Here is a 23,453-nt window from a genome sequence, read left to right as displayed (position 1 = left end):
GCTTCCTTTCTCATGCTCCCCTTGTTTTATGGGAATCGATAGCAAATAAATTTTTATCTGTATTGTAAATTGTAGATTATTCCCGTGTCCAGACTATCACACAGACATGGTAATTTCCGATTATCTCACATCGGTTTGCAAATGGCCTGGTTTCTCGTTAATGTCTGACGGTTCCCTTGGCCGATTCATCCCGGCTCCTGCAGTATCATAGGCTCACGTTATCAGTATCTGTTAAACCAAACTACATTTTCTCGAGTTCTATACATATGCTGAAAGGTGCTCCCTCCGTGGCTTCATCCAATTTTTTTTATTTCTAGCTACAAAACTGGACAAACATTGAGTTCATAGTTAGAATTGAATTTTTGGACCAAGAATGTAGCTGGTAATAATATAAAAAAGCTGAGTTTGCCGGCTTATAACTTCTAATTTATTTTCTAAATTTTGTAGGTGCTTGTTTTCAAAAACTAGGTAAAAATTTAAATCGTTTATGACTCAAACAGTGCATAGGTTTGGCCCGTGTCTGTTCCAAGAGAGAACAAGGATACCTTTGCAGCCATGATTGGGTAGAAAGAACACACACACAGTTACATATAGTACGATGGACGTGACGAGACAGTACGAGATAAACACACAGAGAGCGGGAGCTAGCGGTAGACCATATGCCTGCTACTAGTAGCAAAAGTACGTGCAGGCTGCTGCTGCTGCCCTTCCCCGGGTTGTGCTGTTCATTTCACAAACTCTGGTGCAACCACTGGCCTGATCGATGATCGATCGATCGGATAGTACAAAAAATGTACTAGGCATGCATGTTCAGTTTCACCGACCAATTGCCCATCAACTACCGCGGCGGCAACAAATTCTCTGCCCGACCATGATTTGCCCGGAGACTCACCACCCCACGCCATGTTGGTGGCTGCTACTCCCTCCTGTGGTCCTGCCTGTCGGCTCCTTAATCTCGAGAGCACACATTCCATTTTCCACCTTGGGCAGACATGTCCCTTCAACTTCAACTTGTCCGTGCTCGCTTCCACTGTAGTGCATTCATTTTGCACACCAAAAGTTCCTAGCGAGCAACCAATTCAGATCCTATATGGTGGAGTATTACAATTTACACATGTAGCATTACATGTGAGCCCGAGGATCTGTGCACCCACGTGTTAGTGAGCAGTACTACAGCAGAGGACCCTCACTTAGAAGAACCACATTTTTTCTAGTGTACCTAGATATGTTTTTCAAATATTATCTTTATCCTAAAATAATTATTGTTTAAAAATAATTATCATTTTATACTAATTTGGTATAAAGATTAAGGTTTTAAAAATATAACCATAGGATATACTATATTGAATAATGTACTCCATCACTATTTACTCCTACTAAACAACATATTAATCTTTATATTTTGCAATGGTGGGAGTATTTTTATCATGATCATGGATCGTACAGTTTGGATCCAAAAACTTTTTTTTAGTACGTGTCTCTCGCCTCGCCTTCTCTCTTATATCCTCGGTAAAAAAACATTAAATTCTATCTATAAATCTGGATAATCATTTGTCTAAATTTATTGCTAGAATCTTTTTTTAACGAAAAGAGTATCCAACTAGACATTAATATGAGATGTGGAGATCACTATCTCCTATTGATAGGTTTATTTGTATCTGCCCCTCGTTTCTCCACCACTCCGACGTTGCCCTACCCTGGCTAGCTCTGATCACCATGCCTCCATTCCATTCATGCTACTCCTACTCCCAGCTGCTGCCGATGGCAACCAAGGGTGGCGCCTTCTCCGACCTCCATGCTACTGTAGCTAGCAATTGGCAATGTAGCATGCTGCAAGCTTCTGCTGGCTGCTGCTGCGTGTGTGAGATAAGTACTAGCTTCTGCTGCCTGTGTGAGATAAGTACTAGCTAGCAGTAGTGATCTCTATAGAGAGAGCAGCTGAATCTTTTTCAGATTACACTGAAAGGTAGACGTACGAGCTGTGAATAGACGTACAATGTACAGTACTCTCCTACTACTACTACTACGATGGCTACCACCAGCTTATCCTACTACTTCTACACTGTAAAAGCAGAAAAGAAATGATACGACACGAAGTAAATAAAGATGGATCTATGGGTCGATGGACAGGCGGCGGTAGCAGCGCAACGCAGTGGACTGAAAACCGGCTGCTGGTAGCCCCCTTCCAACGCTACAGTAGCTTTTCTTCAGTGATAGCTAGCCTCGGGAACGTATGCTTGCATGAATACGATCGCCATACGCCTTGGACAAGAGCATGCATGATTGGCTCACTGAATATAAACACAAACTCCGATCGATCCTGTACAAACTCGCGACACTGTTTTATTTACGGTTGATTCGATAGGTGCTTTTCTCTGCCTGTCTTCTGGTCGAGTTATTCCACTCCCCTTTCTGCAATCCTCACAGAGTTTGATTTGTTTTCCCCAGCTGATCTCTTCCTTTTCTTTTTTAATATACTACCTCCATCCTGAAATAAATTAATTTTTCACCCATACATATCAATATACGAAGGAAAAAACTGAAATATCCTTCACTTTATCAAATATTTGCTACTAAGTTTTTAGGAACAAATAAATTGAAGAAAGAAGTAATTTTGGTACGAAGAAAATAGTTACTACTCAGTAATGTACACCAAATACGGTTGGAATTTCATATAGACAAGCCAATGCAGCAAGTAGCCATGAATGTGTGTTTGGATACATGCAATATGACGGTATTGTATTTTGTTTTCGTTGCATATTTCATTTATTTCTTCGAGTAAATTGGAACCATGCCATTATAATTTTCCCTTTTTCATTAAGAGTATAGCTGATAGCAAGAGTAGCAAGCAGTAGCAAGCAGCAGATTCTTGTAGCCATGTGTTTATGCAGCCGAACTGCTACGCTGTACAGCACAGCTTAAAACGCTGCAACAAAGGTCTACCTAACAGGTCCCATGATTACATGAGTATATTAGTTTCTTTGATTAAATTAAGTGGAGTTATTTTGAGACGGAGTTAGCATAACATTTCTTTGAACACACCCGAAACTTGTTACCCTCTACTCCCTGTGTATCAGTTTGGATAGTTCCTATGAGTATAACCACGGGATCCCCGTGAAACTTCAGTTAACCGTAGCTTCAGCCCTGGTACTGATAGCAGGAGCAGCTAGCCGGAGTAGCTAGAGCTTTCATACTGCCTTTCTTCAGTCACCGTTTGCCTGTCTTCCAGTTTCCATGTGGTGCCACAGAGATGTTGTCCACTCCTCTCCCTATCATGCAAAACAAGAAGCACTTGATGGCTGAACTGAAGTTATACACAAGCTCTCTTGCAGCTGCAGCTCACAACACATTCAATTCACACACATCTCTCTCAATCTCTCTCTCTTTCTCTCAGAGCAGAAGAGATATGTAGAGAGAGAGAGAAGGCTGCAGGAGGGCATGCAGAACAGAGCGGGCCCTTAATAGGAAGAACCTAAGTTCCTTAGGGACAGATAGGTACAGGGGAGGAAAGGGGGAAGAGAGAGACAAGTTTCTATAGGGCAATCATGCTCCTCTTTCTGATCACTGCAAGAAGAGGAGAAGAGGAGAGGAGATCACCGAGAAGATATCACAAGGTGTCCATCCGGGCACAGCCATGGATGCATGTGTTGTTCTGTGTCCTTCTGTTGGAAAGCAAGAACCAGCGTGCCCTTTGTCTCTCTAGCTGCTTGCTGCTTGAATTGCCATGGACACAAAATTGCACCATTGATATGGAGTGAAAAGGGCTATGAGATGAGATGGGATCAGGGAGTAGGTTCTTCTCTTGACTGACTCGGCGTTTCCCATTCTGTAGAGATTCGTCATACTCCTCCATGGTGAACCAACCGGTTGATCGATCCCTCATCTCTCCTCATGTGATCTGCTGCACTGCACAACAGGGGCCGGGGTTCAGTTCAAGTCAAGAGTTATGGCGAGGTAGCTGGCTGGAATTGCTGCTAGCTAGTATACTAGGGTTCATGCATGCATTCTTGTGAACTGTGGCGGTCACTATGTGAACTGTAGCGGTCACTGTGCCGGGGCGGCGCGTGCCGTGGACATGCTTGTATGAGGCTGTGCTGAGATACAGAGTTTGGATCCAAACTTCAGTCCTTTTCCATCACATCAACCTGTTATACATACACAACTTTTCAGTCACATTATCTCCAATTTCAACCAAAATCCAAACTTTACGCTGAACTAAACACAGCTTGAGTATAGGCACGAATAAATTGTAGTAGGTTCCAATAATCAAATAAAACCGTGAATGCAAATTAAAAGAATGGATACATTTTCCCCTTTATGCTCCCGTCAATTGATCTCTTGCCACACGTTCACAGAGTGAGTATAATATGTAAACTGTTACCCAACTCAATTGATATTGAATCAGAAGAGAGAGAAGAGATCACAAAGCCGGATGCAGCACAAGGTACAACAGACGTTACAAGATAAAAGATATGCCGTACCAAAGGTTGGTGTGGAATGAGCGAAACTCTAGAGTTTTCTATTCCTCGCTCTCGCCAGTGTTAGTGGTTCTCAAATCCATCCTGCAGGAAGGCCGGCTCTGGTCATCGGCAGGTGCCGCTTTGTTTGGGGGCCTACTAGGAGCTTAGTGGGGTTCCCTCCACCACAATCTCCCTCTATATGGGAGCAGCTTCTCTCTTGTAGTTTAATCTTAGTAGTCTTTTAGTTTTTCACTTATTTTTCATGTCCCCCGGCGATAACCTTTATGGTTGTTGTGTTGTGTACTTGAAACTCTGCTTTCTTCTAATATATTGATGTGCAATCTATTTGTACTAGGATGTGTCACATCCACCTAAAATCCCTTATATTATGGGACGGAGGGAGTATTTAGCACGGTTGCATTCCCAACACACACTTTCATACGAGAGTTTTTTTTAGTTAAAATATTTGTAATATTCAATATGGAAGCTTGAGTTCACAATTGAAAAGTTTCATGTGATCTTAAGGCATTGTTTAGTTCCCTTCAAACTTTTAAAAATTCTGTCACATCAAATGTTTGGACACATGCATGGAGCATTAAATATGGACAAAAAAAATCAATTACACAGTTTACATGTAAATTGCGAGATGAATCTTTTGAGCATAATTACGCCATGATTTGACAATGTGATGCTACAGTAAACATTGCTAATGACGGATTAATTAGGCTTAATAAATTCGTCTTGCAGTTTACAGGCGGAGTATGTAATTTGCTTTGTTATTAGTCTACGTTTAATATTTCAAATATGTGTCCGTATACTTTAAAAAAAATTTTGGCACACGAACTAACACGGCCTAACTTGAAACTAGAAAGTGCTAAAGTGTGTGCTGGCAATTCGTCTGCACGTACTAAATTGCAATTCTCTTGTTATAGCTAGGAGTTTGGTTATACCAGCAAACATAATTTAGCCTTTTGATGAGGAGCACCTATATATAGTACCACATTCCGAGTACCTTTAGGATAATCTATATTGAAAATATCCTAATACTAGTATTATCAGTACTAGTAAAAAATCTTAATTGTTGATTTATGAGTTTTACAAATAAAAGATAAAATATTTTACAGCAATTAAGTGGTAATAGTATAAATAGATACTACAATCCATAATACGATCAATTAAAATTAATTATACTACTAATCATAAAGATCATTGTAAAACATCTCCAGTTCTGCTGTGTTTAGATCCAAACTTCAGTCTTTTTCCATCATATCAATCTGTCATACACACAACTTTTCAGTCACATCGTCTCTAATTTTAACTAAAATTCAAACTTTGCGCTGAACTAAACACAGCCTTCATATACATCGACCACACTGAAGTTCATCAAAACCGTACGTTCGTCAAATTTAAGAAACATAAAACAGAGGATATATGCACCACTGCATGCAAGGCGATTGCACAGAAAACCTTGTGCTAGCTGGATCGTATGCTACAGTAGACTGCGTAGGATGCATTGGTACTGAAAAAAGTTTTGTTCAGAATGCATGCTACCGCGCGCCTACCAGCAGTCTATTGTGTCCATGAACCAATCATGACAGAATATCCTCGCGTTCCCGAGGGAGAAAAATCGAACTGAATGAAGCTAGAGTTTACACGAAATTCGAATAAAATAATCCAAATGAACTAGGAGTATATGTGCATTCATATGTGTATTTGGTTTCCTTCTAATATACTCCATCCGTCTTATAATAGTCATAATACAAAAAAAATCTAGATGTACGTGACACATTCATCCAAAATCTCTTATATTATAGGATAGAGGGAGTAACACTATGTAAGTCCATCTTATGTCTTTACAAACACCCTTTTATTCTTATAAGTAGTTAAAATAAAACCCGTATTTTAAAAGTTTTAGAGGGTGTCTCGTAAAGACCTGTTTTTGCGTGCGGTTGTGATGTCGCGCGCGCCTAAAAATTGTTTCAACTGTTTACGGATATTTGGGGATAGACGGTTGCTACATCCATATATGAAAAATACATTTTAGCTGTTTGCAAAGACTTTCTGTAGTAATGTGAGAGTTCAAAAAAGAATATGTGTATTTGGTACATGGAGTATAGAAGTCAGCTAAACCTCTATCTTTCTTTCCCCTGCGTACCAGGCTACCAGTAGCTTACATTTCTTCTTTATAATTTCTCTAATCAAAATGCAAGGTTGAAAAGGCTATATACCTACTAGCTAATAGTATCTCTCAAGATCAAAACATTGTCGAATCACGGATCAAAATAACGTCAGATTTCACCATTCAAACGCAGTACTGAGGCTATGTTTAGATGCTACCCCAAAATTTTTCATCATATTATATCAAACGTTTAAACACCTGCATGAAGTATTAAATACATGCTAAAAAATAACTAATTGTACATATTGCGACTAATTTACGAGACGAATCTTTTAAGCTTAATGACGGATTAATTAGGCTTAATAAATTCATCTCACGGTTTACTGATGGATTCCGTAATTTTTTTTGTTATTAGACTATGTTTAATACTTTAAATGTGTATTCGTATACCCGATTTTCGATGTGACGTAAAAAATTTTACCCTTGGATCTAAACACAGCTATAAAGCACCGGACGAACTGGATTATTTTCCCTGTCAATCTGATCGACACACACCTCTCATAACGTAACATTATTCACAGAGAACTGAAAACACAGGCAAGTTTGAAGAAGCAACATGGTACCAACTCTCACATCACAACCACAAACCATGCCACCACCATGGTTGCCTCCAAATACAGCTCAATGAAAGCATCAACATGCATGCTCTCTCTCTCTGTGTGTATGATGAGAGAGAAGGCTTGCAGCTTAGCTAAGGATCGGAGAGGAGAGGAGAGGAGGAAGAAGCGATTGCCATAAGGAGGCGCCTGCATGGTAGTACGCCCCCTTGCGTAGTCCCCACATGCCTCTCTTCCTTCTCCTACCTCGTGTGTCAACCTCACTTGTCCATCTCCAAAAGATATCCATGATTCTCCCTCAGAGCGCCCCAACCTATATCACCCCCCCTACCTTCCATAGCTCCCCTTCCCTAGCTACCTTCATTCCATCCTTCTCTCCTCCTTATAAACCCTCATGTCCCTCCTCCACCCAGTCCAAGGCCACAAGCCCTTTCTTCCTCTTCATCTTGATCTTGATCCTCATCTTGATCTTCTACTTCTTCTTCTTGGTTTCACTTGGCATCCGTTTCCATGGATCACATGCAGCAGCAGCAGCGGCAGCAGGTGGGTGGAGGGGGAGGAGAGGAGGTGGCGGGGAGGGGTGGTGTGCCGGTGTGCCGGCCGAGCGGGACGAGGTGGACGCCGACGACGGAGCAGATCAAGATCCTGCGGGAGCTGTACTACAGCTGCGGCATCAGGTCGCCCAACTCGGAGCAGATCCAGCGGATCGCCGCCATGCTGCGCCAGTACGGCCGCATCGAGGGCAAGAACGTCTTCTACTGGTTCCAGAACCACAAGGCCCGCGAGCGCCAGAAGAAGCGCCTCACCACGCTCGACGTCACCACCACCACCGCCGCCGCCGCCGACGCCGACGCCAGCCACCTCGCCGTCCTCTCCCTCTCGCCTACAGCAGCTGGTACGTTGCTGCGTCATGGCTAATTCCGATCGCTGCTTCCCTGCTAAGCTGTAATGCGCGAGCCGGCGCCGAGCCGCCGATCGATGCTTCTGCGTGTGCAGGCGCGACGGCTCCCTCTTTCCCGGGCTTCTACGTCGGCAATGGCGGCGCCTTGCAGACGGATCAGGCCAACGTCGTCAACTGGGACTGCACCGCCATGGCAGCCGAGAAAACCTTCCTGCAGGTATGATCACACGTACTACTACCTCCTCCAGGTGTGTGTGAATTCACCATGCAAGAGCAAGCTAATGTGCAATGCTGCAGGACTACATGGGCGTGAGCGGCGGCGGCGGCGCCGCCGCGGCGGCCCCGACGCCGTGGGCGATGACGACGACGACTCGCGAGCCCGAGACGCTTCCACTCTTCCCAGTCGGCGGCGGCGGCGGCGACGGCGCGCATCGTCACGCCGGCCACGGCGGTTTCCCGTCCAACTTCCAGCGCTGGGGTTCTGCTGCTGCTACCACCAACACCATTACGGTCCAGCAGCATTTGCAGCAGCACAACTTTTACAGCAGCAGCAGCAGCCAGCTGCACAGCCAGGATGGGCCGGCAGCAGGCACATCCCTGGAGCTCACTCTCAGCTCCTACTACTGCTCATGCTCACCTTACCCTGCAGGGTCCATGTGATAGAGCTGTTTTGCCTTCATGCCATGATGCCAACTGCTTGATGAGAAGAACAGTGTGAGTGTTTCTGATTGAGAGAGCAATGGTGTCCATGTCCTAGCTACTAGAGAGCTTAGCTAGAAGGAAGCATATATAGAAGCATGTCTGAAAGATACTATATTTACATAGCTAGGGAGTATGCAGCATTATAACATGCATGCTGCCTGTAGAATGCAGTGGTCCTCAACTGGTAGTGCACTGCATGCTAAGTTGCTACTACTAACTACACTAGTGGCTGGCTGTTTGTGATGTGTTTGGGCACAGTTGTGTCAAACTTGTCTCTCCCTTTGATGGCTTCCAGCTGAAGGAAAAAAGTTATCTATATCTCTGTGTCTGTCTGCTGTTTACTACTGCCTGGTTGCTCATGCTCATCACCTGTTGAGATTTTTCTCATTCCTTTTTTCAGCAGGAGTATAATTTTCGCTTTTTGTACTGCCAGTTTCTTGTTTCAGAATTCCATGTATAGTAGCAAGCCTGGGACCACTTTGGTTGAACTTGAATTGTTGGCTAGTGTTAGGAAATGGTCAGCCTTTCCAGTGTGATCATCACATTTACTTCTGCAGTGTTGGAAATGCTCTCGCCTGCTCACGTACACACATTCTCGCTTTACGCCTTTTCATATCTGATGATCAGACAAAGCATATCGTCGCAATAACTGTTAGCACAGTGAAGAAATGCAAGTTTTTCTTCGATAGAGATATTAAGAGAAAACTTATATATATATATATATATATTTTGTTCGATAGAGATATTGTACTATATACTATGACCCTATGAGCTGCGATTATAAAAAATGAAAATGATCCTGAACATTTCAGAGCTTTCTGAAACAAACAAACAAAAAGTATAGTAGGAGTTCACTCATAGATTAATTACTTACAAAGCCTAAGAAGCATTCACAACCTAATTACTTGAAGAACTGAGAGCATCATTTTTAAGATCAAACATAGCTGAGGAATTGGTTCCATAATATTACCCCCTCAAAAGATAGTACAAGTGAAAGATGTATTACCACGCCTAAGTCCTAACTACTGAAAACTTACATGACTGAAAGTAGCTACAATATAAGAACATATGAAATGCTTGCACGATCTGCTCTTGGTTCTAAAAAAAAAAAGATATTACAGCTCTTTTCCAGCTGAGATTATCGAAGAATTTCAGAACAATGGTTTCATGCTACATGCTTCCCTCATGTCAATAGAACTGAAGGTTGGCCACCTCTTTGTCTCTGATGTGACCATGCTGCTCCCCAACACCAGCTCAAATAAACAAGATGGGATCACATTTTCCTATTAAGACCATGGAAAAAGCGGTGTTTTCTTCTTCTTGAGTGCTTTCGATATACCCTGGACATAACGTGCGGCGAGAAATAAACCTAGATTGACAGAACATAGAGATGAAGTCAAACAGATGTGTGCAGTATCCTCAACTGTGCACACTTTGTAAGTAATATAATAAGTATTACTAGTAAGTAATATCCTCAAACAGATGTGTGCCATGTAGGTTAAACTGTGCCATATCATCAAATAAGACAGGCGCTCAAATTTTGTACTAGAATGCAAAAAGAAAAGAGAAACAGAAAATAAAGGATATAACTCCCAACAAGCATATGTGATTAAAAACATTTAACAGAAAATTGACGAACATTATGGTTAATTAAAGCGGATATACTCTGGTATTCTTCAATAAAAGAACTACCTTGGAGTTATTACAAATGCCATTAGACGAAAGCACGGAATTGTCATCTATCAACTTCTCATTTTGATGTGTCAGACAGTAGTTATCCCAAATATGCTTCCTGGAACAAAGAGAACTAATATTACAGAGGGCATACATAACAATAAAAATGCATAAATCAGATTTCAGATGTTCACAATATCCTTAACGGTGGGAGATATCGACAAACAACATGTCCGTGCATTTCAGTTACTATGTGTAGGGAACAGATGGAAACATGGAGTTTGCGGAACGGATTCAGATGAATTATGAAACAAAGAGATCGATGAACATCTAGCTCACATATACATGCAACTCAATTTCACAACTTCCAATAACTTCGTGCATCAACAAGCTATCGAACTGCATACAAATCAGGATTTTAAAATAATTCAGAGTCCAATGTTATTAACGAAGAAATTTCAGGTGTATAATCTGTACTTCTGTAGGAAGGTCAAGAACTCCTGATTTCCTCAAAACTGAGCACAGATGTAATTTTAGGTACAAGGAACACCAAGATGACACCTTCAGGATAACGTATAACTCTTATATCAGCTATTCTGTGGGCTGTGGCTCAAACCTGAAGCTAAGTTTCTGGCTAAGGCTGTGTTAGCATCAGGGAGACAGAATCTCAAACTAGTTCTATGGCTACAATTTCAACACAACATGTTATTTCGTTGCTTCCTCTAAAATAAAACGCATTATTTTGTTGTCACTAGTCATCAGGTAATGCAAATGCTCTGGTTGTACAGAAGTAACAAGAGTTACTCCTTCCATAATTTATAGTTTAGCTTAACAAACAGCCATACTTGATTCCAGGGATTGAACTTACCCCCAGCATGTCAGGCACCATATATGCAAATTTAGTGGTACTAGTGTTGGGATCTCTTTCCAGTGATCACTACTTGCTAGGTAAAAGAAATGCACAAGCATAATCAGCAGAGAAGTGTGATCCTTGACAGGGTAGGACAACAGGACTGAAGCTTCCTAAAATTAAGGAAATATGATTATACCTGTGAAGGGATCTGATAGTTCTTGAAAAAAAGCCATAAAGAAAAATAGAAACCTAGAAGGATCAGCACGATCATGATTATAATTTACTTAGTTTCAACTGACAAGTAATAAGATATGGAGGACCTGTCTATAACCTCAACTAAATGGGCTTCACTCATTATGCATACAGATTCAGGCCTACAAAAGTTGAGCTCACCAACTTGCTGTAAGATCCAACTCAAAATCAAAACAAATTTCAGCTTGGGTTCATATGGGGTTTGAGCTAAGCTGCAACCCTACAAGGCTGCAACTCAAATCAATCTCATATATCCTGTGACTCTCACTCTTTCAGCATATATACCCCATGACATCCTTATGCACAATACCTCTGGATTGATCAATACGTTGCTCTAGTCTCCCTTGTAGGAGATGCTAGACAGCGAAATTACATTGCAAATGTTTCAAAGATCATTTAGTGATCAGGACAAATAAGGTTACCATGAGTGAAAGTAAATGGTATTCATCGCAGGATATCATCCACCGTAGAAAGGAGAAACAATTTGCAATCATCACATTGTTTAAAGAGATGTGGGCTTTACCATGAGATATGACGATGGCCCATCTTTTCCTGTTCAATCTCATCCGTCTTCTTCCTGATAGCCATCTTTAAATCCTTGACAGTGGCTGTGTTCAACATTGCAACATCTTTCACACACACAAAGAAGACATTAAAACGTCATACAATTTATGCAATCTACTAGTAGATGCAAATTAACCAAACAGGCAGTGAAATGTGGCATTCGAAGGGACCAGTACCGAAGGAGGTGCCATCCAGCTTGACGACGGTTAGCCGCATGGCGCTGCCGAGCTCGAGGTTGATCAGCGTGTCGACGTCGGCGAGGGAGGGCTTCCTGGGCACGTCGGCGAGTATGGGGTCGTCGAGGAGGGCGGCGAGCATGGACTGTAGCTTCGCCTGCTTGGCCTCGCTGCTCTGGTAAGCCGCGACCTCCTCCGGCTTCGTAGAGACCGAATCCGTCGCCTCCTCCTCCGCCGCAGAGAACGATTTCCCGGGGTCCATTGCTTTTCCGCCGCCGCCGCCGCCGTGGAGGACGAACTCTCGCCGGCCAGTGCTAGTTGGGCCACGAGCGTGTGGCCCATTGTAATTAATTGGGCCGTAGCGTTATTCCTGCGGCTGCGCGTTCCAGCCGTTGGATTGGATTCTTGAGCAATCTGGACGGAGATCCTCTCGTTTGATCTGTCTCTCTTCCGCTCCAAATCCCCCAAACCCTTCGTCTCCGCCGCCGCCGGAATCGGGCCTCGCCATCGGAGGGGCGGCGAGGAGTTGAAGGCCACCGACCGCCGGCTTCGACCACGCCGCCTCGTCCTCGTCGGATCCGCGACCAGAACGCCGCCACCTCGTCGTCGGTTCCTTCGCGCAGATCGCCGCCGCGTCTCATACTCTTCGGTATAGCAAGCAAGCTCTCAACGCCTCTTTTTTTGGGTTCCCTAATCTCAATCTGCTGCTTGGATTGCTGAATTAGTGAATAATGCTGGGCTTCGATGGTGGATTTTCTGTCGGTTGTCGGCTACGGGGCTGATCCAGCCCCGTTGCCATCCCCGGGGAGGGACGCGCCGAGTAGAGCAGCTTGCGAAGTGGTTGCGGCCTTGCGGGGAGGGACACCGAGCAGAGCGTTCTTGCTTGCTGGTTGGGCTGCCAATCTCTGGCTATCCGTGATCTTTGATCCATGAGATTCTGTTGCTATTCCTTCACATGGAGGTTTGTGTTGTACTTTGGGCGAATTCGGATGGATGTTGGATTAGGCAGGGTTTTAGAGAGCTTGGGTTAAGAATCCTGCTTACTGATGCACAATAGAATTAAGGTGGAGATTAGAATTTGCTAAGCTGAAGGTTTGAGATCAGGGGGCCAGCACTGCTCCTTGGTTAGCTTGTTAATTTGATGATGAACTACTAGTGATCCTGTAGCATGCATCTCTGTTTTGCTCTGTATACTCTTGTTAGTGTGATTGCAAGGTGGTTTTCTTTTGCTACTGGGCAGTGTACTGTTGATTCAAACCAACTCATGTTCAGGCCACCTTTAGCTGCTACCCCGTTGTTTAAGTCATCCCCTCCTCATGTCCAGGTTGCTCCCAGTCCGCAGCCACCTCTTCCTCCTCACTGCATTGTGTTCCCTAGGTGACCTTAGGCCTTCCTTGCTGCTACCTCCACCTGTCTCTGATCCCGAGTCCTGACCACCCCCTTCCTCCTTGCATTGCCATGACACTCTTTTGAGATCATTGGCTGCATGTACATTTCTGTCTTTGGCTTTGGTGCAGCTTATCAGTAAATTCGCATGCCAAACTTGGTGGTTGCATATTGCAGCACTAGAGTCGATGGAATGACCTGGTGACAATATGGTTAACTATATTTTAAGGTCTAACAAAACGGAGTGGTCCTATATCTAGCAGTTTCTTTCAGTTAGTAACCCATTTGTTCAACCATGAGTATTTATTGTTTTAGAAATTGTTCTGTTGATGTGCCTGTTAAGTTCTTCACTGGAAAGTCTGTAATCAGCATTGCTTCTCTTACACATACTATGCCCAAAGATCATAGGGTTGTTCGACCAACAGCTGAATAGTATACAAATGGATTTTTTTTTTCTGCTTGTTTTTTCTGTTAGTGATGGACCAGCATTGCTTGTTTCTGATATATATTTGCATTCTGCTATGGTTCCACAGGTTAGCATTCGACAGCCATGGCAAAGCATCATCCTGATCTCATCATGTGCAGGAAGCAGCCTGGCATTGCTATTGGTCGTTTGTGCGAGAAATGTGATGGCAAGTGTGTCATCTGTGACTCGTATGTGCGCCCATGTACGCTTGTCCGAGTCTGTGATGAGTGCAACTATGGTTCCTTCCAGGGGAGGTGTGTCATCTGTGGAGGGGTCGGCATCTCAGATGCCTACTACTGCAAGGAGTGCACTCAGCAGGAAAAGGACCGAGATGGATGTCCCAAGATTGTCAATCTTGGAAGCGCCAAGACCGATCTCTTCTATGAACGAAAGAAGTATGGTTTTAAGAAGAGATGATCAGGAAGTTGGATTTGTCTGGTCCATTTCCTCACTGTGTTTTCAGTCGCACTGATATGGTTGTTAAGGACTTAAGGCGGACATCTTTGTATTCTATGGAATATGGTCTAGATTCTTAAGGCTGCATGTGCAGTACGTACCTGATGTTAATGACCATGATTGTTGACATGAGATGTGAACCGAGATACTTTTAAGTCTTATAATTATGTAAGCCACTGATTGTAGTGAATAAGTGAATGCTTTAGCTGTTCGAACGACCTGATATGGTTATCAACTGGGAAGCAATAATACTTATCTAGGAGCTGAAATGCCGCTGAGGTTACATGGCTACCTGATCAGTAGCCGAGCGTTAGCGTGTCTTGGCTCTTATTTTCTATGAGTACTTGTGTAGAATCTGCTTTTCACGTTTTATTCTTGGCCTTTTTTGAGTTTTATTCTTCATGTAACATAAAGAGAGGTGATGCATCTTGAAGATACTCTGCATATTTGCTGTTTAGGACCTTATTTCTTTAATGGAAAGGGCTATTATATTCTGGAACTGAAATATCCAGTGTTCCAAATTTCTAAGATAAATGTTGTTGAAGTCAGGATACAGGTTGCTAGGAATACCAACCTAACTCAAAATATATCCTTCAGTCATTATCCTCGTTGGATGGATGACAGAGTTCTTATCTGAAACGTCTCCTGAAACACTGATCTAATCCATTTTAAAACAACACGACGAGACGGTCACCAGAGTCCATGATTGAGTTCAAGAACGAAACCGTCAGGCACATGACCTGCCTCCGTCACGGACAAGGGTAACATGGTAAACACGCAAAGCGTTGCCTAGAAGATCCGGAGAAGTTTTTTTTTTTTAAAAAAAAAACTGAATAAACCGCTAAACTAAGCAGCCCAAAATAGCGCGGAAAGAGAGCAGAAATTACAAAAAAAAAAAGAGAGAGAAAAGAAAAGCAAATCGACGCGAAGAAATAAGGGCAAAGCCGCCGACGCGAGAGCCAGCCCATCCGCCTCACCACCTCCCGTCCCTCTTCCGCTCCAAATCCAACCCTCCCCTCGGCCGCTCCGCCTGCGCCGCCGCCGCCGCCGCCGCCACCGGAGCGACGGCGAGGGAGGGAGTGGGGGAGAAGCAGGAGGAAACCCCAAACCGTCCCGATCTCGGGGTCGGGAACCCGCCGCCGGCTTTTCCGCTCGTTCGCCCGTCCGTCGATCGCCCGCCCCACCCTATCTAGGGTTTCCCGCGCTGTAGATCGGATCGGTTCGGATTGGTTGCTTGGGTTTGGAGAGTAATGATGGGGTCGAGGCGATCCAGGCGCGTTTCATGGGCCTCCGGAGGCAATCTCTGCAAGGTACTGTGATAAAAACTTGCCACTGCCACGGCGAGGAGACGGATTCGCTTATCCTGTATCTCCCAGTTTTGTTGCGGAGATTTGCATCGTCTCCGTGCAGTGCACTCGTTGGAGATTGTTTTGCTCTGCTAGCTCGCTTTCTACCCTTGATTTGCTTTTTGATTTAGTCGCCTTTTGTTCAAACTCCGCGAAAAATACGATCAAATACGATCTCTCAATTTTTTTTCAGTGGTAAATGTGTGAATGCTTACAAAAAAAACGAACATGCTATTCTCAGTTTGCAAATCCATGAGCAGAAGAATCGACTGAGATGGATTTCATTCTGCCAATGATGCAGAATTTCTATGCTGAATTTGCAGCGAAAAAAAGATGGGGGAATCCCCAGCAAATATCAGTACCGAACCACAATTAATACGCAGATAATGAAACAAAAAGGACGATAACAACATGATACCTGGTGCATGTAAACTATCATTCTTTTGGGGAATATGTCCCATTGGTCTATCATTCTTTTGGGGACAAAATATGTCCCATCGGTGAAGCAAGATTTAGCCATTTGATCTTCATCTAGAAAATTATGTACCAAAGAATCTTTTTTTTTTTTCATATTCTTGAGTGGAAGGACTGCATGCTTTAAGATTCTATTCAAATTGTATAGCCAGATAATTTTAAATGGCATTTGTTCACAATTTTCGTCTTAGGTTTTTTATAATTTTTATTCCATAGGTCTATACCAACTTCTGTTAATGTTCACATGTAATGCTGAATTTTATGCCCTAGCAGGCAGCAAGCACTGCCCTAAATATGAATGAATTTGGGGCTTAGATTTTCAATAGACACCGAATGAGTTTGGGGCTTTATAAGATTTTCAATAGACACCTCTGATGCAAAGCAGGTCATGTCTCTGACACATCTGTATGCATGATAGGACGTGTATTTGAGAAATGTCTCATTATTTACCCTCTATAACTCGAATACCATGAATTGTTTAGCTTGCAAAAAATGCTGGATTTTTTTTACTTTTTTTTTACCTTTAATTGACCAGGCGTTACATATATTTCAGAATTGTCATATATTGGGATGAAACACAGCAATGTTAATTTGAAGCATGTGACTGTTGTCTAGGTTCAAATTGTTAACTTTTATATATTAAAACCTAATCTAAAGGATGTTCTAATGTGTTAATAGGATACAAACAAAAATAATTCAAAAGTATGGCTGTTTATGGTATATATATTGGATTGTGCTTCATTTTGGGCTCAAGAATTGAACTGTAGCACTACACTCAATAGTAATGTAAACATTTAATCAGGATTGTGCTTCATTTTGGGATCAAGAATTGAACTGTAGCACTACACTTAAAAGTAATGTAAACATTTAATCAGGCTATCTCGCTTCGTCTCATTTTGACCATTTCCTGCCATTAATGACTCTAATAAACTTTGATGATTCAATTCAAAGTGTCCTATAGAACTTAATGACCAATATATCATTTTTAACATATTAAGCTATGTGGAGCTTATATCACTTGTTAACACATGACTTTAAAGGATGAAAGTAAGACATGAAACAAATATTCTATGAGTTATATGATTCATCTCAACCTTTTTTTGCTTTGAAGTACAAAGAGTGATCTCTAATTGATTCAGCAATTCACAATAATCTCTAATTTATTCAGCAATTCACAATAAGCTCATGAGATACTAAAGCATTTATTTCACCGAAATCAAGTAATCAGCATATGCAGTAAGCATCCTTCAAAGGCCACGTCTATATATATGTAATCTCACATGCATGTTGCTTCCATGATTGTTATATCACTAGTATTTTTTTTAGCGATATCAATACCATGCTATGTTGTGATAAGTCCAGAGTCCAGAGTTGACTCCTTGTTCCACTCATCCTTATGCTATGTTGTGATAAGTCCAGAGTTGACTCCTTGTTCCACTCATATCCTTTTTGTACGTATGGACGGATAACTGACAACCGTATGAAAGTGCATCCATATCACCAATACAACACTCCTTTTCCCCTTGCACGTGCACCTTTCTTTCTTCGTGCTATAATGGTATTCATTGTTGTTTTTTTAATGGATCAACAATGTGAACAAAATATTCCTACTGCCAATCCAGCTAATGACAGCTAAATTGGTATTCATATCTTAAGTATCCTGTTTGTGAGACGACATGTTAGTTGCAGATTTACATAGGACTAATCCTCGAATCTTGATTGCTGGTGCCTGGTAACTGATATGTTATGGACTGTGAAATCTAAGAAGTTAATATGGATTTGCATATACAACGTGTCAAATCATGTATATATTATCTGAAAGTTGATTTTAGCACTTCACATTGGCCTTGAGTGTTTAAATTGTACAGATTGCGGGAATAAAATTTGGCTGATGGTTTAGTAGTACTTTGAATAAATGATCAATAGTAAGATGGTATTAATTGTAAGAGATTTTTATTGGTGTTCTAGAATTTTGAAGGATGGTCATAGTCTTCTGTTAAGAAACATCTTAAAACTAGTCAGCAATTGTGTTTTGTGGATTCATACAAGCTGCAATCTGCCGGCTGTTAGAATGTATGTTAGGAAAATTAAAAGAATAAATAGTTGAACTGCTGAAGTAGCCCTGAAATGGCATTGAAGAGGAAGGGTTTAGTTCTTGTTTCTTTTCATCTTGTCTTGGATAGGCATCTTGTCTTGGATAGGCATATAAGATATATAAAAGTGGCATGAAGGTATTAAACAATCCTTTTATTTTACTGGATAATAAAGAATGGTTTTAACTATCCTGGAGGCAGGTAGGTGCTAAGCAAGTGATTGAACATTGGATGGAGTTCTTTCAAAAAAGAAAAAAGAACATTGGATAGAAACTAGCTCCTTGCTTTGTTTGAGGTTAATGTCTGTCACAAACTGTTATCATGCCTTAACATTGTGAACCCTCCTAAAAAAATTATTCTTTTTTGAGACTTCATTGAACTATACATTTTGGTAGTCAGCAGAAGATTAAATTTAATCTGAGCTGAAGTTTTTAGCACCCAGCATTATAGCCCTTTTGATGATACGATGACCAAGTTCTTCAAATTTGTTATTTGGCTCACAGAATGCTTCATGATAGTAAATCATCTTATTGCCCGTGTTCTTCGGACTTGTTTGTCTCGTTTAATGTTTCTTGTGTCATTAAAGCATTGTAATAAATTATAAATACTGAACAACCTTGTATCATGTGTTTGTGTCAGGTAAGGCTTTTCCTGTCAGAGGATTCCCCCTCTCAAGCTGGATTAAGACCGCAGGATAATCTCCAAGCAAAAGGCTCATGGTTACTGCATGCAGCTGGCCCAAGCTCAGATGATTCCTTGCCTCCAGGCTTTGAGTCATTGCCGCCAAGCAATGACCTCAAAATTGACATGTCTCAAATCCCCCTAATTAGGTGGAAATGCCCCCCACATGTAAGGCTCACAGTTACTGTTGTGTTGGACAATAGCAAGACAAGTTCAAAGATTACTGAAATTCCCAACACTCTCTTGATTGCAGATAGTATTGGAGCAGGATTGGCATATTGTTGCTGGAGAAGAAAGTAGGGAGATTGAAATTCAAAATGAGAGAATAAATGGAGCGCTTGAGGCAATTTACCCACGTCCATCGAACATTCCGCCAAAGTAAGCAAGCTCCTTTTTTTTCATTACAAGTTCTTCAGATGTCACATACCATTTTTTATAATGATTTTTTTGTGTGCCAATCCAGCCCATTTCTTTCTCTTGATGTGAAAGATGCCCATTATGACGATTCCAAAACCCTGTTGGTTCCTTTGATCCCTCTTGAAGATGATGATGCATCTGATCAATTGGAAGGACCAACCCTTGATCTACCAAGCCATTACAACATAACAGGAGTTTCAAATACTCCTGTTTCCGCTGAGCAACAACCACCATGTGGTGGTGCTATAAGTTCTGGATTCACCATTGAGCCTCAGGCTGCAGTCTCAGCAACAGTCACTGCAATTATGCAAACCATACAGAGTAATCAAAACGGGAGCATGGCTGACCAAAACGGGAGCACGATTGACCAGGAACTACTCTTCAAAATACTAAGTGATCCTTCACAGCTTCAGAGGTTAATGAAAGAATGTGGCCCAGTCAGACATGAACAATCAGCTAGTAGTTCTGTTGTTGCCCCATTGGTATCAATCCCACCACCCCAAATAACTGCAAGCTCTCCTGCCCCCTTCTCTGATCATGTCGGAACCTTTCATGGCACGAATCCTACCCTGCCGCCTCCACCACCAATGATGAATCGGCCACCTTCAACCATTCCTTCAGTTGCTATGAATCATCCACCAAGTTCAAGCCCAGCAATGAACTTTGGAAGTGCCCTGCCAAGTTCAAGCCCATCAGTGAACTTTGGAAGTGTTCCAGGGAGGGGTGTCGGCTATTATAAAACCCTCATCCATCAGCATGGAGGGGAGAGACTGGAACAACCATTTGAGCAGCATGGAATGCAGTTTGGTATGTACCGCCAACCTGGTCCTCCACAAAATGGCGGTATTGATGCCATGAACGGTGCTGCTGCTATGGTGAGCAGAGATGGCAAGGTGAGGCCGATGAAACCGTGTGCATACTTTAACAGCCCGAAGGGTTGTCGAAATGGTGCTAGTTGCACATTCCTACATGATGCGTCAGCCCCAACAAGAAAAGATCATCAGAAGCAAAAGGGATCAAAAAGGATAAAATTAGACAACACAATGGGCGGTCGAAATTGAGCTGAAGCCGCCATTTAATTTTTGACTGTTCTTTGGTTCATCTATCATGGATCAGTAAATATTACTCCGTTAGCTCTTCCATTAGCCTCCTTTTTTATGTTCGTCGAGGAGAGGAGATGTTCTGAAAGAAAGCAAAATATTTCACGATTGATTGGTGCTCAAATTTTTACTGAATCAAGTTCGAGCTCGATATCTTGTTCTGAATTCACTAATTCTGTCTCTAGTTGTGACAGTCGGTTTGTCAGTGAAACGTCGCACTCTGCAAATACTAGTGCACGGATGAAGCGTAGTCTTCTTCGCATTCATCGTGCCAGTCTATTCTTAGGTGATTCGGTGATTTTCCGTGTATTGCTGCGGAAATTACTAACTAATTTTTAATATATTTTTTTACAACCAAGATAGAAGTAAAAAAGAAAAGATAATAAAATATAAGGTGTATCAGTACTTATCATGAAACAAACAAATGATAAAATAATATGAAACATATTGATAAATATATGTTAAACATTATAAAAATGATAGATAGATTTGTTAAAATATTATGCAAATGATGTGAGGGGTGATGATTGGATATGTTTGTATGTTAATTTGTTGAATTAAATAAATTGTAGATGTTGTATGCTTGTATGAGGTTAAATATGTAATTATTGTTAGTGGGTGATGATGTAGCATGGTTACATGTTGAGTTTTAGACTTAGTGGGTTATAATTTTGTAGATAGTATAGATACATACTCTTTTTCCATATTTCGCTAACTTGTGGTAAATTTATGATAAAACTATATCAGCATCTATATAAAATGTGTGTTGATAATGTATTTTAGTTGTCGTTATAGGTGTTCATAGATTTTTCTATAAATTTAGCTAAAATTAGAGAGATTTGACGTGGGATAAATCATATACTCCTTCCGTCCCAAAACATAAGAAACTTGGACCGGAGGAGAGGAGATATTTCCTAGTTATACGAATCTTGACAGACGGTAGATTTATAGTATTATGAAATGTTTTATCCGATACTTAGTTATATTTTGGGACGATATGACACAACGTTGCCTGATCGACCACCATTGGCGCGCCACCTAGTCAATCGTTTGAGCTCTCTCATCGTTGTCTTCTTAATTTTTCATTGGATCCTCCTTTAATAAGAGCGTGTTTTCGTTGGAGGGAATTGTTAATTCGAGGGTAGGGGTTCTTAATTACGTTGTTTGGATGGTGAAGTTTAAGAGTAAACTCTCACTTTTTCAATACCTAGGTAGGACATGTAACTATGAGGGAATTTCATCGTAAGTACGTTAAAGATAAATCTGAGCCGGACATCATCATAAAATTTAACTCTCACTCGAACTTTCGGTGATTCTCATCTCTACTACCAAATAAAGGATGATGAGAAAAATTGAAACTTTCATGACCAATCTTTCCACCAACTCTTAACATGTTGAGCATACTAAAAACTCAAGAATTTTGGATAGTTTTTTTTTTTTTGAAACAGTTGACGGTAGGAGTTCTACCGGATAATTTAGAAAAGAATTGACCCTATTTATAAGGAAAAGTAGTCCCAAAAAACATACAGCTGCACAGTTTGCTAAAGGGAAACCGACAAAACCTTACACTGAAGACATGAAAAACCTGTGACAAAACTACAAACCACAGTAGACACCGAGGGAAGAGCAGGACCTTCAAGGCGAAGCCTCCAAGGAGGTGAACAACGACAGAAGCCGCTGTCGACACCCGCCCAACTGAGCTGGGTTTTCACCCAAAAGAAGAGAGAGTCTACAAGGCAACACCTCCAAGGAGGAAACGGCGCCCGCAGGCTTCGATGTCGCCGATCCTGGGAGCCCAGACTAGGCTTTCGTCTAAGACTCCCTCAAAAGGTGTAGAGCCTCTAGGAAATCAGAGCTGGAGTGTTGAGTGTTATCGTTGCCCGACCTAACGGCTGAATCCAATGCAGTAGCTCCGACTCCGTCTAAACATAAAGACTCTAGCATCGTAGAGGACAAGAATTTTGGATAGTCAATGGAGGATAACACGGCTTTGGAGAGAGGGGCTAATACGCATGTGTCCATGCACATTAGGCCCGTGAACATGTCGTGGCCCAATCCAAGTTCGAAAGCCCATGTGCATTCAGCCTACAACCACACGAGCATTCGACTTGGTTGAATTTTATTTTAAAATATAAACTTTTAGTATAGAAATTATATATAAAAAAACTTTATGTGTAGAAACTTCGGTATAGAAATTTTATGCATAGAACTTAGATGCAAAAACTTTGTACATAAAAGAATATTTGGTATAGAAGCTTTATACATGTATTAATGGATCAACCCGAGAAAGGAAATAGGAATGAACTAAAACCACACGCTAAGGAAGGAAATGAGCGCAAGTTGCGCAACCACCTGACCTAAGGCTATGATCTATAAATCTTTCCCAACTTCTCAACGGTGTAATTTAAAAAATATATATTTATAGAAAAGTTTTTAAAAAATTATATTAATTTAATTTTTAATTTTTAAGCTAAGAATATTTAATTAATTATGCGCTAATCTGTCACATTGTTTCGCATGGGGAGGAATGGATTTGAACCCGCGTTTTGCATGCCGAGCACCGTGTGGTGGGGTTGGCATTTCGTGCATTAGGAATTGGGACTGTCTGTATTACTTTGTGGGCCACATTTGGATCGTTGATGTCAGAAATTTAAATGGACTTTCCTCGCAAAAAATGCTTCAATTCGTAACTCCATTTGATTTTGTTGGCCAGACA

At 41.7% G+C, this 23,453-nt stretch overlaps 4 protein-coding genes across 6 annotated transcripts; 3 read left to right on the top strand and 1 right to left on the bottom strand.

The window, feature by feature from the left end:
• The first annotated feature begins 7,137 nt into the window (after nt 1–7,137).
• LOC127771984 (WUSCHEL-related homeobox 1) lies at nt 7,138–9,073 on the top strand. The gene is made up of 3 exons (XM_052297949.1): nt 7,138–8,091; nt 8,193–8,314; nt 8,395–9,073. The coding sequence occupies exons 1-3, from the start codon at nt 7,707–7,709 to the stop codon at nt 8,755–8,757; spliced, it is 870 nt and encodes a 289-aa protein (XP_052153909.1). The 5' UTR covers nt 7,138–7,706; the 3' UTR covers nt 8,758–9,073.
• A 523-nt stretch (nt 9,074–9,596) lies between these two features.
• On the bottom strand, nt 9,597–12,644 carry LOC127770221 (U11/U12 small nuclear ribonucleoprotein 25 kDa protein). Of its 2 annotated transcripts, none has more exons than XM_052295888.1 (4): nt 12,319–12,644; nt 12,102–12,186; nt 10,492–10,591; nt 9,597–10,168 (listed from the first exon to the last, which is right to left on the bottom strand). In XM_052295888.1, the coding sequence occupies exons 1-4, from the start codon at nt 12,578–12,580 to the stop codon at nt 10,073–10,075; spliced, it is 543 nt and encodes a 180-aa protein (XP_052151848.1). In that variant the 5' UTR covers nt 12,581–12,644; the 3' UTR covers nt 9,597–10,072. The 2 variants fall into 2 exon arrangements, with proteins under 2 accessions (XP_052151848.1, XP_052151847.1); XM_052295887.1 differs by having other exon boundaries at nt 9,611–10,168; nt 12,102–12,207.
• A 1,610-nt stretch (nt 12,645–14,254) lies between these two features.
• LOC127770962 (PHD finger-like domain-containing protein 5A) lies at nt 14,255–14,587 on the top strand. The gene has a single exon (XM_052296721.1). The coding sequence runs from the start codon at nt 14,255–14,257 to the stop codon at nt 14,585–14,587; it is 333 nt and encodes a 110-aa protein (XP_052152681.1).
• A 909-nt stretch (nt 14,588–15,496) lies between these two features.
• On the top strand, nt 15,497–20,886 carry LOC127770220 (zinc finger CCCH domain-containing protein 30). Of its 2 annotated transcripts, none has more exons than XM_052295885.1 (4): nt 15,497–15,936; nt 19,179–19,388; nt 19,474–19,598; nt 19,684–20,886. In XM_052295885.1, exons 1-4 carry the CDS (start codon nt 15,877–15,879, stop codon nt 20,696–20,698), a joined length of 1,410 nt encoding a protein of 469 aa, XP_052151845.1. In that variant the 5' UTR covers nt 15,497–15,876; the 3' UTR covers nt 20,699–20,886. The 2 variants fall into 2 exon arrangements, with proteins under 2 accessions (XP_052151845.1, XP_052151846.1); XM_052295886.1 differs by having other exon boundaries at nt 15,498–15,936; nt 19,184–19,388.
• Nucleotides 20,887–23,453: the final 2,567 nt, after the last annotated feature.

This window comes from Oryza glaberrima, chromosome 4 (genome assembly GCF_000147395.1).
Source record: "Oryza glaberrima chromosome 4, OglaRS2, whole genome shotgun sequence".
Classification (NCBI taxonomy): domain Eukaryota; kingdom Viridiplantae; phylum Streptophyta; class Magnoliopsida; order Poales; family Poaceae; genus Oryza; species Oryza glaberrima.
The sequence above is the reverse complement of the archived record's forward strand: the minus strand, read 5'-3'. Positions and strand labels throughout refer to the sequence as shown.

Coding starts and splice junctions, on each gene's coding strand:
- LOC127770221 (XM_052295887.1), bottom strand. CDS start 12,580: ATGGACCCCGGGAAATCGTTCTCTGCGGCGGAGGAGGAGGCGACGGAT. Junction 12,208..12,318: donor GCTGGATGGCACCTCCTTCG/GTACTGGTCCCT, acceptor TGTGTGTGAAAG/ATGTTGCAATGTTGAACACA. Junction 10,169..10,491: donor GCATTTGTAATAACTCCAAG/GTAGTTCTTTTA, acceptor CTGTCAATCTAG/GTTTATTTCTCGCCGCACGT.
- LOC127770962 (XM_052296721.1), top strand. CDS start 14,255: ATGGCAAAGCATCATCCTGATCTCATCATGTGCAGGAAGCAGCCTGGC.
- LOC127771984 (XM_052297949.1), top strand. CDS start 7,707: ATGGATCACATGCAGCAGCAGCAGCGGCAGCAGGTGGGTGGAGGGGGA. Junction 8,092..8,192: donor CCTCTCGCCTACAGCAGCTG/GTACGTTGCTGC, acceptor CTGCGTGTGCAG/GCGCGACGGCTCCCTCTTTC. Junction 8,315..8,394: donor CCGAGAAAACCTTCCTGCAG/GTATGATCACAC, acceptor GCAATGCTGCAG/GACTACATGGGCGTGAGCGG.
- LOC127770220 (XM_052295885.1), top strand. CDS start 15,877: ATGATGGGGTCGAGGCGATCCAGGCGCGTTTCATGGGCCTCCGGAGGC. Junction 15,937..19,178: donor CCGGAGGCAATCTCTGCAAG/GTACTGTGATAA, acceptor TGTTTGTGTCAG/GTAAGGCTTTTCCTGTCAGA. Junction 19,599..19,683: donor CCATCGAACATTCCGCCAAA/GTAAGCAAGCTC, acceptor GTGCCAATCCAG/CCCATTTCTTTCTCTTGATG.